Source organism: Momordica charantia (genome assembly GCF_013281855.1).
Source record: "Momordica charantia cultivar OHB3-1 chromosome 5 unlocalized genomic scaffold, Mcharantia_2.0 BLBB01000005.1, whole genome shotgun sequence".
Classification (NCBI taxonomy): domain Eukaryota; kingdom Viridiplantae; phylum Streptophyta; class Magnoliopsida; order Cucurbitales; family Cucurbitaceae; genus Momordica; species Momordica charantia.
In genome coordinates, this window is record NW_028275163.1 from 1,858,292 (window position 1) to 1,876,311 (window position 18,020).

An 18,020-nucleotide genomic window follows, 5' to 3' on the forward strand; every position below is an offset into this window, starting at 1 on the left:
TATCAAATATTCAAATCATCTTAACTAAAAAAATCATTTTTTTATTTTATACTCAACTCAATGAGTCAAATTTAACTTTAAACTAGTAATTTATCCAACTAAACCTTAAATTTACAACATTCAACCATTAAGATATAGTAATATACTCTAAAATTAGCCCACTTGGAGTATAATTGAACTAGTTAAATTATTTTTTTTTAGTTTTAAATGTCAAATATTTAAATCACTGCCTTCATGTTTTACTTTGAACCAAAAAATCTATAAATCTGAGTAATTCGTAAAATTAGCACCTCCTCAAAATCCAAAATTTTTTTAAAAAAATTGACCGATAGACTGCCGAAAATCAAATTACCAAACACAATCACGAAATCAAACAACCAATACTTGCAACAAATCACATAAATATTCAAAGTATTAAAAATATTAATCTTAATCTAAATTTAGAATTCAATTTAAGGTAAAAATTAAAAATTTTCCTTATATTTAAAGGAATGTAAAAACGCTGGGCTGGCTAGGCAGGGCTACATAGGAATTTTGACATTTTTAATATTAAAAAAAGGTTTGGTGGGACCCACTTGTCTTCGAAGGAAGCTTTTGATTGCTTCCCGTCCCCTTCGCACTCCAAAAGGGCAGTTTTGACTTTTGAGTTGATGAGACTTGAGAGCGATCTGATATGCTCCGTCGTCGTTTCATCGTTATCTTTATTACTCTACCCAAATCTTTAAATTTACAAATATACCCTCCAAGTTCTAACCTTGGTTTTATCGCAACCTCATCGGTCCAATCCTTTCTCCACGTGGTTCTTCTCCCCTTGCGAATTTTAGGATACTACAATATCAATACAACTCTAGTTTATTCACTTGAGGATTCTTTTTTTTCTTTTTTATACTCGCGAGTATTAGTCTAGGTGCATTTCTATTAATCTCGTCCGACAACATAACGAATCTTAAATTTTTATTTATGAAAATTCTTTTTAGTTATTATATTCAAAAGAAAAATACTTGACTCCTCAACAGTAAGTGGAATTTCGTTCTTACCACCATTGCATGTTTAACAACTAAGAGAGATAAATACAAAAATATAGACATTTTATAAAAATTAATGAGTTGTCAATTTTCAATCGTGGTGAGGACAAGCTTTGTTCATCACCAATAAAGAGCCAAATATTTTTCCTATTCAAAATAATCTCAAATTCATAATAAGTATTATATAAAGTTAAAAGGAAAAAGTGCATCTTAGTCAACTAAAAACATTACATATATAAAATGATAATGTAAAGCATGCATGAACATTATATTGGCTGCATGATCTACTAATATATAGTACTATTATTTTAACATTTAAGTTGAGGGCAAACTCCAAATCGAGTCTAGTTTAATGATAATTGGTATGTAACTTCAATAAAAAGGTTGTGAGTTTGATCCCTGCTTCACTGTACTAAAAAAATCGGAACGTATAGATCCACTCTACTCTTGCTTAATCACATTTATTAAAAACTATAAACATTTAATAATTTTTCAATTTTTTGTTCCTGTCCATACATTAGTGTAACTTAAAATAATTTAATGAATACATTAATGTACATGTTTGCGTTTATTCAATTCTAAAACAATTGCCTTCTTAAAAAACAAAATTATAAAACAATTGGTCAAAAAAATATTATTAAACAATCGAAAGAAAAAAAAAAGGATTTATCCACTTATGAAGAAAAGAATTTCTCAATTTTTGGACTTTGATAACACTTGTAATGTTTCATTTCTTATTTTGGTTTTCTCTTTCTAATAAAAGTTGATGACGCTCAAAGTTTAATTCGTTTAAAAATGATAAAACAATATTTTTATTTGTAGGAACAAATTAAAAACGAGAATTAGAAGAAAAAAAATTTTTGTTTTGTTATTTCCAAAGCTTCATTTTGAGAAAGTTTCTAAGAAACATAAATATAAATAGGTGTCAAAAATTTAGATTTCTCAATAAAATAGGAAGCCATAAACAAAAAATGGGAATTTACCAAATGGGTCTTAAATTTTTCGTCATGCTCCTCTGTTCTAATCTTCAAAATAATTGATAATTAAAAATCTAAATGTTTGCTATAAGTTTTATTTGGATTCCCTAAAAGTAACCTAAACACAATAATAATTTGATTGAAATAATATTTAGACGTTTATCAGCTATTTAAAATTGACAACTAATCGATAACAAATTAAGAGAGAAAACTATATTTATTCTTCTAGAAAAACTAAATAGCTATCATTTTAGCAGTAGTATGTAGGAAGATACTTCAATAGTGAAAGAATGCAACTTTAATCGAACTTATGTAATAAAAACACGAGGTTAATGAAAATTAAAATATAAATATTGTTCTAAATGTGACACTCAAGTATTTACAACTTTATTTATTTATTTCCATTTCCAGATCTAAAATGTGGCCAACGTGCAGAACTATTTTATATATTTTTGAAAAGAAAAAAAAATGGAAAAGAAACAATATTTTTTCCAACTTTTGACGCCCAGTCAATTTAAATTAATACAATATATTTAATAATAATAATAATAATAACGTTAAAATATTATTTTGGTCTCTATACTATAAACTTTAGTTTATTTTAGTTCTTATACTTCGAAAATGTTCATTTTGATCCCTACAATTGAAAAGTGATAATTTTAGTTTCTATTTGTAAAATTTTAACACAAATTTTACACATAACAGAATTGTTTAGTATAAAGTAATGTTTACCTATTAAAAAATATATTGATTTTAGTGTCTGGTTGGAAGTGTGATAGAAAAAATAAGATTAAGAATAAAATTAAGGAACTAAATAGTCATTTTTTAAAAGTACAAGGACTAAAATAAATTAAAATTAAAAGTACAGGGACCAAAACGAATATTTTAAAAATATAAAGATAAAAAAATGATACAACTAGTATTTTAACAAATAATAATAATTAAAAAGCAATTAGGGTTCAAGTGGGACGGTGACGACCCGGACAAATCAAACCTCGCGTTTCATTTGCATTTCCTCGTCGTTTCCGCCGTATCTATTTAATAAAAAATTTCATTTCATTGACCAATCAGATTGCACCTGTTCTGGACTTGAGAAGTGTATTAATTTTGCTGAATCCGTTAATTGAAATCCGGGCGTCCCCACGATTGTTCTCTTTAATTCCCGCGCTTTTCATTTTAACCAAAGTTGGAGATTCATTTATTTATAAAATTTTTATATATTAATGATAAAGTAATGGTTGTTTTATTATTTTTAATTCAAGTTGGCTGCAGAACGGACACCCCTCGAGTTTCTCATTGTTATTGTATATTATATGCTCCAAAATATACGACTTTAATTTATATTTTAATATTGTCGGTCCAATCTGTTTTGATTAATGTTTGTTTCTTTCTAGTCTTTTTTTTTTCTTTTTTAAGTAATTATTAGATGATAAATTTGCACTTAGCATGTGGATTTGGATTAAATTTTTCAAACATTAAACTCTACAAACTCAACGAACCCACTTGTTATAAAAAATTCTACAAACTCTACGAGTCATGAACATGAACTATAGGAGTCAAGATGGGAGATATAGATCTATAGATCAAGCCCAACGAATTGAACTCCCGAACAAGACATCAACAACTGCCCAAATATCTTGAAAGCTAAGGCTTAAAGATAGTATGGCCCAAGGAGCAAGGTCCACGGTTGAGCAACTAATCAGTTGGTTGGTTAGCTAGGACTATGGCTCGGTTGACCGGCCTAGAGTCATGACCCTTCTTATGCCAACAAGTCAAGATCAGGTTGGCACCCTTAGGCTGGTCGGATGATCTACGGGCACCCTGAACTCAACTATTTTTTCGATTATTGACTAATTGAGTTATCAAATTCAAGATCTTACGATCTAAGGAGTTCAAAAGAAGAAGATAATGAGAAACATAAAATTTTCCCTTTCAATAAATAGAGAAAGAGATCTCGTAACCAAGCAACGGTACAAAATGTTAAAAGACACATTAAAAATATTTTGAGTGATATATATTTTTTATTTATACCTATTTTTTTAATACAAGAAATGAGGTAGAATTCAAACTAAAACTTTAAATTGAAAATACTTGTCGTTGTTATTGACAGCTAATTTTTCTGCATTGAGTTTTGACGAGTTGATTGCCACCTCATTGTCTTGGTGGAGTCCACTCAGTTTAGAAAATGTTTCCGGATCAGCTCCTAATTTTTTGGGGGCAGGTGTTTCGAAGCGGGTTCTTTTTTCTAGGGTCATTACCCAGAAAATTAGTTACACTTTCTGCCCTATTTCTTCTGCCGTGGGTGCTGCCGAAAAAGTAGAGAGTGATTTGGGTGAGCGTTTTTCTGTAATAGAGCGTGGGGTTGACTTCGTCTCTGGGTTTGTTAACTTCTTGTTCAAGAAGGAAGCTGGGTGGTGAAGTTATTGAAGAAGAGCAGCTGTAATTTCTCTGGTCTTGAGATGGGGTTTTTGAGGCACCGATTTCTTTGAGTATTGCTTCATTTTCTCTTGATGCTGTTGTATTTCTCACTTAGTGGATGACCTGAAAAAGTGGATGTAGATCATACTTGGATCGAACCACTATAAATCCGTTTGTCCATCTCTTTTCCTATCTCTCTATTTTAATTTTTGCCCTTACTTTGGTTTCAACTACTGTGTTTAGTCTTCGACCGCTGTTATTAATTACATCAAGCTTTTATTTGTTCTGTTTTGTCCTTGCCTGTGAGTTAAAGTTCAACACCTGTATTATACTTAGCTATATTGAGAAGAAATCTTTAATATCCCATATGTTATTGTTTATAAAAGTGAAGAATTAAATAATATGGTCAATAAATTGTCTTAGGAATTAATAATAATCTCCAAGGTTTCGGGAGGCTCTTCATTTTTTATTAATTAGCAGTTAGCACCACCTCTAACTAGACTTTTACTGTTAAAATTTTTCTATTTAATCTTAAAATTTGCAGTCTGTTTAGAGATAGATCTTTTGTTTGCTGATTTATTTATTTACTTCCGTTTGTCTTTTTCAGTAAACGAGATTATCAGATTTCTTTAGCTAATTTAGCAATTTATAACTACTTTTCAAAATTAAGATCAATATATCTCTCCGGATCCAATGGGCTCAATTAATTTCGTACAGAAGCGGCCCATTAAAGGGGTAACGTGGACTATAAGGCCCACTAAATTGAGCTACTTTCAAAACAATCCGGACCAGCAACAGCAATAATCGAGTTCCTCCGACGTGATAAACGACCAATTTCTTACTGCAAAAAAGAAAAAGAAAGTTTAATTTCTAGAAGAGTAATTTTGAAACGTATTTTCGGTGCCATTTTCACCTCTGAATTTTCAGATTTATTTTATTTTAATGGATAAAATTTTTCAAATGGTTTATTAACGAGTTAAGGCGAAAAAAAAAATATGTGAGTTTGAATCTCCTGTATGGTAGAAAAAAAACTTTTAAAATTTTGTTTTCACCCTTGAAAAAGAATAATCATTTTTTTGGAAACATTTATTGTTATTCTACATCAATTTTAATTTCACCCCACACAATACCTTATTGCTTTATAAAGATGACAAGGATACATTAGAACTCCCCCGACAGTTAGTTTTTGTGGCTTAAATTTATGGTCACGTCAATAAATTAATGCATACACAGGACATCATTTTTTAGAATATCAATTGAGAATAGAGAGGTCTAAATTGATAACCTCTAAATCAGAGACAGATGCCAATTAACATTGAACTAGTGGGTGAATTACGTTATTTATTTATGTTAAATAATTTGAATAAATAATAATAATGATCATGACTGAAATGATTATTTTAAAAGTTTTAAGGAGCAGAATAAATATATAGAAGTTTACATGCCCAAAAGTATTTAAAAAGAAAAAACATTAGTTACGTACTAACGTGGCGAAAGGTATAAAATAAAATTTCAGTCCTTTTTATGAAAATACAACGTAGGCTTTTTAGTTAGTATTAAAAGAATAATAATGTGTTGAGTTGCAGGTAATAGAAAGCAACACATTAATTAATTGGAAGGATCAGATAATTATTGCAAAATTTAATTCAATTTCAAACCCTTTCTCTCTCTCCACATTGCTTAATCCGCCGGTCTCCGCAAACCCTAACAAAGCTTTAGAAAATTCTGCATGGCTTACATCGCCCCCCTTCGTATTCTCCACCCCCTTCAAAACAAAATCACACCATCAATTTTATTTTTATTTTAATTAAAAAAAAATTCTTTAGTTTTGACCATGATTCTACGTATCCGTCGACATTTTCATCAACATATCCATGTTTCCATAGATTCGACATCGACATAAAGGAAGAATCTACATTTCTATCATGGTACAAAAAAATCGACAAAATATAAAAAATATCAACAAAATGAATTTAATATATATATTAATATTAATTATTTTTAACTAATTTAGAAATAAGAAAATATTTATTTGTTAATTTAAATATGTTTTACGATTTTTTAATTTTTCTAACTTTTACATAAATATCCATCGAGATAAACATTTTATCGACATGAAATTGAGACATAATATTTTCATCGATATCGATATTTAAAACCTTGGTTTTGACCGGTAAGAACCTATCTTGCATTAACCATCTTCAAATATTTGACAACTTGAAAAAAAAAAATAGTTGTGGCATAGAAATAAGTCTTTACCAATCAAGACCTAAGTATTTTTCCTTTTCAATTTTTGACTAAATTACAAACAACACTCTAAGAACTTTGGCCCAGGTTTAAAAAATACAACTATCCTTTCAAAAAATTCAATACTACTCTTAATATTTCATAAACTTTAAAAACATTTTTGAGCATTCGTTAATATTTTGGAGGTAAAGTTGATATGATAGAATCTGAAATGATATGAGAATTAACATCTCAATTTATCCCTAAATATCTTCTTCCTCTATTTTCAAGATAATTTGCTTCTCTATTATTTACCAAATTTTGCTTCATAACCCTATTTAAAAAACGATAGCTTCTTCCATATTTTTCTAATCCATTTTTCTAATCCTAATATAAGTAAATTTTTATACTAATTGTCACATTGTTCCAAATTTTACTACGTCAAATTGTCGTTCAAAATAAATATTTTTTTGAAACGTTTATGAAACATCAAAAATAGTTTCGAACTTAAAAAGATATGAATATTTTAAAAATAGATTGAGAATTAAGTTAATGAGTATTTTTGTAAATTATCCTTAATTTCAATTATTAAAAAGAAAGAAGACCGAAAACCAAAACTTTGCTCCACGTCCCCTATAAACCCCTTTCTTATCCCACATCCCTTTCTCTCCCTTTTCAAATGGAAATTTTTAATCTCTCCCTTCTCTTCCTTCTCCTTCTCCTCCTCCTCCTCGTTCCAATTTGATCCACCAATAATAACTCCCAATCCCATGGCCAACGACGACAATAACAACAACCCATCTCTCCGCCGCTCGGTGTCGGACCCCCGCCTCTCCCGCCACCGCCGGCGCCGCCGCACGTTCTCCACCACCTCCTCCAAGTCCTCATGGAGCTCGAAGCTGGCCAAAATCCTGGCCCGGCTGGCCCTCTTCTCCAGCGACTCTGAGCTGACAGAAGAAAGCCTCGAAGCCCACAACAAGAGAATCAGAGAAGAACTCGAACAACGACAGCTACACGACAAAACCCCCAAATCCAGCCCCTACTACCGCGGCCTCACCGACTCCTCCCTCGCCATCAACTACCACCATGGGCCCCTCGCCACTCCCGGCCCGGCCCATCAACAACTCAGTGGGCCCCACTACGCCAGCTCATCCGCCACCCAAGTCACGTCCTTCTCCTCCATCGTCGTCTCCAAGCTCAAGGGGTGGGCCCCATGCCTCGGCAAATCCAACGACAAACCGGCCCCCGGCCCCGACAAGAACAACAATAACAATAGCATCATCCAAAACATCCCCACCGTGACCAAAACGGCGTCGTCTTCGTCGTCAAAGCCGAAGCCGGAGCCGGTCAGGAGATCGGAGGAGGCGTTGAATATTAGTAATGATGATGGTGATCATCAAGAGAAGCTGTTGAGGGAGAGATCATTACAGAGCCAGCGAGGCGGCGGCGGGGGAGAGGTGGCGGAGAAGGAGAGGTACACGTGGGGGGACAAGTACAGGCCGAAGGTGCTGGAGGAGTTCATATGCAACAGGAGGAAGGCGAGGCAGCTGAAGGAGGTGGTGAGAGAGAAGGGGTGCGGGAATTACATATTTGAAGGACCGCCGGGAGTGGGAAAGAGGACCATGATTCGGGCCATGCTTCGAGAAGCTTTTGGACACCAAGCAATGGAGGTGTATTGTATTATCAGTATGACTTATCACACTTCAAACCCTTCCCTATCTATTAATTTTCCCATATACATATAAAATCCACACGCACCCTACCGCGTTGGGTAGTGGTAAGAGGTCTCGGTGGTTGGCACCCAGGATTACTACAATATAACTATTAGGACTTTAGAATATTCGTAACCAAGGAAAATACTTAATTTTTTAAACTAATCTTGTTTTAACTCTAACGTGAGGATAACTGATCAGCTGTCAATTTTTCAATTGTAATTAATATTTAATAGAGGGATAGGTTGTTTTCACCACTTAAGAAGTAAAATCTTTAGTTCTTTATTACTCGAGATCTATCTTGTCCTAACCACTATTTGACAACTAATGATGAGTTGTCAATTTTCTAATGGTGGTTAGGATAGAAATAGGTCGTCCTCAATAGTTAGGAAGGGAAATACTTAGGTTCGGGTAAAAACCTATTCTTATGTTGACCACCATTTGAAAATTTGACCACTCATCATATTTCTAATAAAATTATTTCTTTTTATAATTCTGTCTTCTAGTTATCAAATATTTAATAATAGTGAGCACAAGATTATTAATATTCATAGGTTCCATTTCAAAACCATACAATGAGAGATCGAGGAGTAACTCAGTTATATTATAAACTCGTATTAGATTTCTTATCTTTTTAATGTGTCCTTTTATCTTTTTTATCTTTTTAGTGTGGGATTCTTAATAAAGATAACTTCTCACGGTCTAAATATTTTCCTATTTAATTATAATAATTTTTGCCCGAAAATACTTCGTTTTGGAATGGGAATTTAGCTAACTTTTCTTTGTTTCCTCTTCGTTTATTTCTCACAGATTAAGGAAGTTGTCAGGGTTTTTGACTTGAAGGTAAAGAAACTACATTTCTCTTGTGTGTGTTTTTTTTTCTTTCTTCCTTCTACACACAGAGAAAAAATAATTTCGTATTTTTTTGCTTCATTTTGCATTATTATTAATATTTTTTGTGACACGTTTGCAGAGTGAAATGGTGGGGAGAATAGAAGTAAAGGTGAGGGAATCATCTCACTACGTGGAAGTCAATCTTTCACAAACCAAAGGTTTTGAGAAACAAGTCATCGTCCAACTCATCAAAGAAACTCACTCCCCTTTGCCATGTAATCATTCCAATTGTCAAGGTATCACTTGAGAATCCATATAAATGAATTAAATTTACCCAATCTATCAGTTTAAGTTTTTAAGTTGAGTGATGATTTATTCATCCGTATCAGAACGAGAGCTCTTGTATTCGAACCCTCGTACGTGCGTTTGCTTAAAAGAACAATTTTTTCAAAAGGTAACCCAAATTAAACTCTTTTTAATCAGGTTTTGTTTTACTAAACATGATAGTCCAACCAACCTAGCTCTATTGATTAAGGTATCAATAAAACTTACCTTTCGTGTGTTTGAATTCCACACTCATTAATTTGACAAACGTAATTTTGATAAGTGATAGACTTTGGGTCGCATGTTTAAATTCTCTATCTTAGTCCTCTGGGAATGATGCAGTAGCAAGAGCATAAGGCTTTATACGGTATCATCTACCATGACGTTTTGTGTTCAAGCACTGTACTGGTCACAATATGTTGCTCAATCCAAACAACGAGTCTCGATTATATTGGGTCTAAGCTACACAAAAAAAAAAAAAAAAAAAACTCTATCTTAATATATTAGAAGTATGGGACAAGTAAATTAGAAATGATGTATATTTTTGTAAATGGTTGTTGTAGGGATATTGCTGTGTGAAGCAGAAAAGCTATCAAATGAAACCCTAATGTATGTAAAATGGGCGATTGAAAGGAACAAAGGATGCAGCAAAATCTTCTTCTGCTGCTCTGATGTCTCCAAGCTTCTCCCTCTTACCTCCCTCTGCACTCTCATTCACCTCTCCCCACCTTCAAAACAAGAGGTAAATTCATTTTTTATTTTTTTATTTTGTGTTCCAAAAAATTAAAGCTTATAATTATAAAACCTACTTGTGTTGTGTTTTTTCCTTTTTATTTTTTTAAAAAATGTTAGTCGAATTTCTAAAACAAAAGTTCTCGAAAACTATTTTTTAGCTTTCAAATTTTGACTTTCATTTCAAGAACACATTTTTAAAGAGTAGATAAGAAAAGAAATAAAAATGTTAGTATGATTAATAATAATTTTTAAAAAACAGAAAACCAAATTAAAGAAATTTCCAAAATTGTAAAAACTTATAACTATGTTCCAATCTATTTTTATATTTGTCCTATTTTTTTATGCCGAATTCATAGATGTGTCAATGCAAATTTAACATTGATCAACACATTAAAATGAAATAAGAAAAAAAAACTATTATAAAAACATAAATAAATTATTTGATTTTTTTTTTTATGCTCAATATTGTGTGTACCGTACCGTACGTAGATTGTGGAAGTCCTCGAATTCGTAGCAAAACAAGAAGGATTCGACTTGTCGACTCGGTTGGCGGAGAGGATCGCCGACAATTCCAAGAACAACCTCCGACAAGCCATTCGATCCCTAGAAGCTTCCTGGAATAAAAGGTCAGTTTTGTCAATTCATTCATTAATTAATAAATTATTATTATTATTATTTATTTTTTGGTTGAGTGAATTTAGAATGGTGAAATGAATTTGTAGTCAATTGTTTGAAGAAGATGAGAATCAACTGTTGACTGGTTGGGAAGATGATATTGCAGATGTTGCTAAGAAGATTGTCGAGGAACAAAGCCCAAAACAGTAATTAACTAATTAATTTTCCCGGAAAGTTTTTGTTTCTTTTTTTCCGGGAAAATAAAGAACTTCTCTCTAAAATCTATTGTTTTTGGTATTTTTATGCAGGTTGTATATTGTTCGTGGAAAGCTTAAAAAACTTATCGAACATGATGTCTCCCCCAACTTCATTTTTAGGGTAATTTTCTCTCTCAATTTCGCCGCCACAATGTGTTTGTCTTTAATAATCGTGTAATACAGTTATTAAAATTTAAATTTAGTAGGTAAATTTTGTCTATCTTTATAAACTTTCTAGTTTCATTAGTCGCTTTTTTCTTTTAATACAACAAGTAGAGATGAAGATTCAAAGTCACGATTTTTTTACTGGAAATAGATTTTTAATCTAGTTGAGCACTGTTCAGGTTTGCGATTTTATTGGTGGCTTTCTCTTCTTTTTATAATGTAATAATTATGCATGTGTAGACTTTGGTGGACGAATTAAAGAAGTTTTTGGACGAAGAATTACAGCGTCGAATTGAAGGTCTTTATGCTGATTATAACGTAAGTTTGTAAGTTCATTTGATTTTAAATTTGCACCAAGAATTTTTTTTCTCTAGGGAATTAAAAAGTTAGCATATAATATGAATTATTATGAACAAGAAAAATCAATTGTGAATGAAAATATTTAAAGAATATAATTGTGGATGTGAATTATTGAATTTCAGAAAATAGAGGAAAAGACATTTGTTAGTGATCAACAAGGCAATGGGGAAGAGGCAGTGGCCAAAGTGCTGCATGACCCTATGAGAAAGAACGTTCACCACTTCATGAAGATCGAAGGTAAAAAAAAAATAAAAAATTATGTTCTAATAATTTTATTTATTTTTATAATCTACTTTTAATTTTAAAAATATAATTCGATTAAACGATGATTTTTATTTTTTATTTTTAAATTAAATTTGTTTACCTACCAATGTAGCCTAGCCATTTTTCAAATCTGTTACATACATTTTTTTAGAGCGTATTTCAAATATTGGTAGAAGGTAATTATATAAAAAGCATAAGATAATATGTATTTTTAAATATAACATAAAATTTAGATTTTACAAAAAATAACGTAATTCAATCAATGTCTAACTTAATAAAGAAAAGTCAAAATTGTCCTATATTTTGAAAAAAATGAAAAAGTATGATATTTTTAAAAATACATTTTAATTTTATATCATGGAGTGTAATTTCTCTTTTTAAAATCAAATTTCAGATAAACCCGATTGGGGGTATTTTCTGGAGAGAAAAAAAGAGAGAAAGAAAAAAAGAAAAAAAAAAGCGTCTAAGTCTTTTATTTACAAAAGTTGAAAAATTATTTTGAAAAAAAAAAGTGAAAATTAAACAAACAAAAATCATTACTAAACAATCTCTCTCTCCATTTTTTTTTTTTTACAGAATTCATAGCGAAGTTCATGAGCTGCTATAAGGGAGAAGCAAATAAGAAAAATTACTTGCCGCCATGAAAAAAAAGAAAAGGGAAAATCTCATCATATGAAAGCTTTGTGTTTGGAAAATGTTACTTTTGGGGTATACAGAGATTCTTGTTTAATATTTATACACATACTTATAAAATATTACATGTATAATTGTAATATTTTTACTTGGAATTTTTTTTAGGTGTGAGATAACTTTGACTCAATTAATAATATATATATATATATATATGTTTGATTATGATGTCTGATGAAGGAGCATTAATTTTCTATCAGTTATTTCGTTAATATGAACTCAGTTCTGTTTCAAAAGAAAAAAAAATTAATTTAACGGTAATTAACAACTGTCTCAAATCAAGAGGTTATGAAGTTCGAGTTCTCACACCCTTAATTATTGTAAATAAGTGAGCTCAAAAAAAAAATCTATAGGTATTTACATTAATATAAATGAATAAGTGAACTCGATATTAAAATTAAGTTTAATTAACAATCTTGGATAAATTAATTAAATTGAAATACTTCAAATTATTGAGATTAAATTGAATTGGAAAAGAGGTTAATTTTAGAACATTAAATACAAAATTGAAATGCAATTAATCAAAGGAAAATTCAGAACCACATATGAAAAAAATACATGACATGACAACTACCAATGAGTTGGAGCCATGTTGGTATCTTTCTTCCATGTTGGTGCATGTCCATGAATGCACATGGGAATGTTCTTTGTTTCTCTTTAGACAATCTCAAGCCAACTGTCAAACATGACAATCTAATTCAATTTCTATAAAAAATAAAAAAAATCATTTAATTGATTAAGGCATTGTAATTCATCTTATTTAATAAAGAAAAATAAAACCACCTTAGGCTTTATCCTTTCCATTAGTGAGCTTGTGAATTATGATTTGAAATATCTTTAGATCATTGTATTTTATGAACAATTTTAGAAACAAAATAACATTAAAGAATTGTTTTGAAATATATTTATTTTTTTAATACAACAATTTGGAGTTATAAGGGTTTGAACCTTCGACCTCAAAAGGAAGATGTAAATGAGGAGGATCCATTATACCTTAATCAATTTTACAACATGTTGGAGAGGAGATTTGAACTCACAATCTCTTGATTGGAGATATATGCCAATTACCACTTAGCTATGTTCGCTTTGGCTAATACCTTGATCAATTGAATTATGTTCAAGTTGACGTAATTTTATTGCTTGTGAAAATAAAGTGATTTATTGATGTCTAATAAGTTATATTATCCTCGGAACCAAAAAAATATATAATTTATATGAATTTAGAAAACCCTAAAAACCAAAAATTTCATTGTTTCTAGACATTCTTTCACCCATATTATAAGTACAAAATTGAAACAAATTGGTCAACAATGAGAATTGATGTGAAGTTTTGGAAGTGTCCCGTATTCTTTGGACGGAGAAAAATCCTATAAAAAAAGTTGCTTACTTATAGGCATTCGTATCGTTTCATCACCATTAAATTTTTTTTTACAAAAAGAGATATTTTTTATTTTTTCAAAAAACTTAAAAGCTGTCAAAGGTTTCTGTTGTTTATGGTTTCTAAATGTATTAAGAACATTTGAATAACTTCGTGTTTTTCTTTTGTTTTAAAAAAATGTTCTCAAAATTGTATTGAAATTCTAAAGACAACAAAAACAAATTCTTAATTTGTTAAAAAACATAAATAAAAATATTGTTTTATCATTTTTGTCATTCTTGAATTCATGAATGTCGTGGGTCATGCAATTGTATTTTTATTGGTTAAAAATAAGAAATAGAAACAAGAAACGAAAACTTTACCTAACGCACAAAAAACTACCAATGATTTCAAGTAATCAATAACCACAACTTCTACACCAAAAAGGCTGCAAAATCCCATCTGTACACAAGTTCAAACCCAAAAAACTCACAAACAAACAGATCAGAAACAGAGCGAAGATCTAAAGGGTCAGACCCAAATCCACTACCACAGCCAAAATTGCAAAAAGCTGTGCTGTGTGTGTATAAGTGTGTGAGATAGATACATAATACATTACAGACTCATCCATTCAGTGGCTGAATATTAATTACTACCATAATTCATTCTTAAAACTGGAGAGATTCCAATTTTTGAAACCTGGGTTTTGCTCCATTTGGGTTGAAAGTTGTTCAAACAGCTGCAAGTTGTTGCTTGTTATTGGAAGATTCATCTTCATCAAAACAGAAGTGGGATTTCAGCAGCTCTGATTTTGCAGAAGAACTACTCATGAGAGGAGGCTGCAGCTGCAGCTGAAGCATTTGTGTTTGGAGGTATGAGTAATAAGAATGGAAGGTGGTGGGTGTGACATTCAAATGGAAGCCTAAACCAAACAGAAAATCCACTTCTAGAAAGTTGATTTCTGCTGTGCTGATTCCTCCCACTTTTGCATAATATGCATTGTTGTAGTACCTGAAAGAAAGCAAAAAATTCCAACAACCTTCAACTCAAATTGCACATAATCAAAGCCCTTTTGATTTTTTTGGGGGAAAAATGATGATCATTGGAGGAAAATTCTGCAGCCTTTTTGTATTGTGTAAAGTTTGTATGGTTCGCAATTATTTTCAGCTGGCTGCCTTAGCTGTTGAAAATGATAGTGAGAGAGAGAGAGAGAGAGAGAGGACATATTCAGCAAGTAGAGAAGAAGATTCCCAGAAAACCAACAAAAGAAAGAGATCAAGACAAAGAAGAAGTTGCTCAAAGCATCAGATTCATCAAAATATTAAATCCCATCAAGAGGATCCTTGAAAATGGAGAGAAAAGAATCTCTGGAAATATCTTTTCTTCCATTTACAAGCAAAATCAAAACCCCAAAAAAACAAAACAAGAAGTTCCTCAAAGCATGAGATTCATCACTATAAAACCACATCAAAGAGATCTTTGAAAACAGAGAGAAAATCATCTTTGAAGACATCAAGTTTTCTTCAAATAATGCCCAGAAAAAAAAATAATAACCACAATCTGCAAATCCAAAACGTTCTCTCAAAACCCATCTCACATTAAAAAAGCAGAACCCATCAGAGGCATTTTATCAGTAACTTGGCAGGCAAACGAAAAAAAACCAAATCCAGCACCGAAAAATCCCTTTTAAACAGAGTAGAAACTCACGTATCATCCATAAATTTGGCAGCAACAAGCACGCTGGTGATGAGCAATCGATGAACATTGAAGGAATTGATGGGCAGAGAGGGCTGCCTCTGGACAAATCGATCGAGATAAACGTAAGCAATTACGAAGCAACAGGGGCTGCAATTGGCGTACTTGAAGATTCTGTCTAAGTAGCTTTGGATAGAAATGGTGGGGCGAGTTAAGCCATGGAAGGCGGAGATTTTGTGGGATTGAAATTGAACTGAGAGGTTCCGATCGTTGGATTCGGCCACTCGTTGGAGGAGACAAGAGAGGAAATCGATCAGCTTCGGCATGACAGTTGGGTCCTCGAGTTCCGCCATTGACGAGCAATTAATCAAGCTTGAAAGCGCAGCTTCGGATTTTTTTTTTTTTTTTTTCCTTTTTTTACCTTCTTTTTTTTCTCTCTGTTTTTGTGTTTCTCTGGTCGGCAGTGTCCGGCAAATTGGAAATGCATGGCTTTATATATAACAGTGGATGACGTGGGCGCTAATGGATTTTTATTTTATTTACAAGTTTAAATTTCATTTTGGTATATATATATATATTTTTTAATGTTAGTTCTGAACTTTCATAAGGTTTGTTTGTTTTTAAACTTTTAAGATTTATTTTGTTTTAGTTTTAGATGTTTAATCTCCAGACTTTAAAAAAATTTATGATTTTAATTTTTTTGATTTATTCTATTTTAATCCATACACTTTTTCGAAGTTAATTTGTATTTGGTTGGCTAATAGAAAATTAACTTCCATTTAAAAAAGAGCACAATCTATATATGTTTTTAAAATTTCTAAAGGAAGGCTTTACACCGTCTTTTTTCTTTTTTGTGTTTGTCAAAATTAACTCCAAATTGACCCCAAATAATATTTTTAATATTTAATAAAGTTGATAGACTAAATTTGAACATAAAGTTTTAAAATAAATATAATAAATCGCAAAGTAAAGAGACCAAAATGATATTAAAAAAAAAACCTATTTTAATTCTTATTACTATATGGTTAAATAGTTGAATCGAATAGAAACATTAATATATTACGGAGTACATATAGACGTAGCAAAGCCTGTGAAGACAGGTATTTAATAGTCAAATATTTTGTGACCAAATGATCCAAAAAACTAACATGATTATTTTTTAAGAAGTCTAGAAGTAAAACATACCGTTTGAAAATTTATAAACAAAAAAGGGAATAAATAACCTAAACGTTGATGACCTGTAAATTTAAATATTTCTTTAAAAATATATTTACTCATTTATATTTTTAATATTTAATGACTGAAAAGGGCACAAGAATTGGACATGGACTTCTCTGTCCCCTTTGGTAGGGCTGGTTGAGTGGCTTTTTAAGGGAGGGATTTTGAGTTGGAGTAATGATGTTTTGGATTCAAATTCATAATTAGAGATGGTGTGAAGTTGAATTAGACTCGTTTATTTCAAACATTAATGATTAATTATCTTCATTCATCAATGTTTTTACTTCAAACTGGGAAGATTGAGAATTCGAACATCTAACTTTCGATATATGTTTCAAAATTTTTTTTTTATTCCTAATATATGTTTTAATTTGTTAAACTATATTATGCTATTTCTTTTATTAATGTTTTTAGCTCATCATAAAAATCATACGTGATTGATACTACCATTAATGTCAACAATCTATTAATTAATTTATTGCGATAAAAAATAATATAATTACACACGATGATCTTATGGAAACAAAAAAATAATAATAATACTAATACTAATAATGAATAAATAAAAATAGTAGAAATAACACACACTGACATTTAACTTAACAATTTTCCTTTTTCTTTTTTTAAATAATTCAAATGGGATTTTATTTTTATTAATATTTCAAACTTGCAAGAGAGGGAAAAAAAGAAGTAAAAGATGATGGATTATGATGACTTTGGGCCATCTCTTTCTTCGTTTTTTAAAATAAACGATATATATTATGTATTTCTGTAAAAAGAAAGTTAATTTTTGTTTATGTAAAAAATTTAATGGTAGTCCAAAAAAGATGAAGGCTGATTAATAGATATTTAAATATATTTTTAATAAACTCTTAAAAAATTGTGATAAAATTGATGGGCAATTGAGCAAAGACAATCATGTGAATACATGTGCAAAAATTGGGTATCACAATTCTCAAACCAAAGGAGGAATTAGAAAAATAAAAAATAAAAAAGGAAAATAAAAAGGGGAAGAGAGAGAGAACATGTGTAGTGATTCAATTGAGTGAGTGACAGAACATGGATTTGCTATGTTCATCCAAAGCATTAGCATATGTTGTTGCTTTTGGTCCAAACACAAAGATTTGGGTTTTATGGGTTGGATTCCC

The 18,020-nt window shown here is 30.9% G+C and overlaps 2 protein-coding genes across 2 annotated transcripts; one reads left to right on the forward strand and one right to left on the reverse strand.

Moving 5' to 3' along the window:
- Positions 1-7,226: 7,226 nt before the first annotated feature.
- On the forward strand, positions 7,227-12,767 carry LOC111016144 (replication factor C subunit 3-like). Its single transcript, XM_088124462.1, has 10 exons — positions 7,227-8,316; positions 9,169-9,201; positions 9,332-9,488; positions 10,080-10,258; positions 10,741-10,877; positions 10,974-11,072; positions 11,175-11,244; positions 11,529-11,606; positions 11,771-11,885; positions 12,489-12,767. Exons 1-10 carry the CDS (start codon positions 7,417-7,419, stop codon positions 12,554-12,556), a joined length of 1,836 nt encoding a protein of 611 aa, XP_087980588.1. The 5' UTR covers positions 7,227-7,416; the 3' UTR covers positions 12,557-12,767.
- Positions 12,768-14,343: 1,576 nt separating this feature from the next.
- On the reverse strand, positions 14,344-16,137 carry CYCP4;1 (cyclin p4;1). Its single transcript, XM_022291210.2, has 2 exons — positions 15,667-16,137; positions 14,344-14,970 (listed from the first exon to the last, which is right to left on the reverse strand). Exons 1-2 carry the CDS (start codon positions 16,005-16,007, stop codon positions 14,691-14,693), a joined length of 621 nt encoding a protein of 206 aa, XP_022146902.1. The 5' UTR covers positions 16,008-16,137; the 3' UTR covers positions 14,344-14,690.
- Positions 16,138-18,020: the final 1,883 nt, after the last annotated feature.

Excerpts from the sequence above, each read along its gene's own strand:
- LOC111016144 (XM_088124462.1), top strand. The coding sequence starts at position 7,417 with ATGGCCAACGACGACAATAACAACAACCCATCTCTCCGCCGCTCGGTG. Across the intron at positions 8,317-9,168 it reads TTGGACACCAAGCAATGGAG|ATTAAGGAAGTTGTCAGGGT; the intron begins GTGTATTGTATT and ends TATTTCTCACAG. Across the intron at positions 11,073-11,174 it reads GAGGAACAAAGCCCAAAACA|GTTGTATATTGTTCGTGGAA; the intron begins GTAATTAACTAA and ends ATTTTTATGCAG.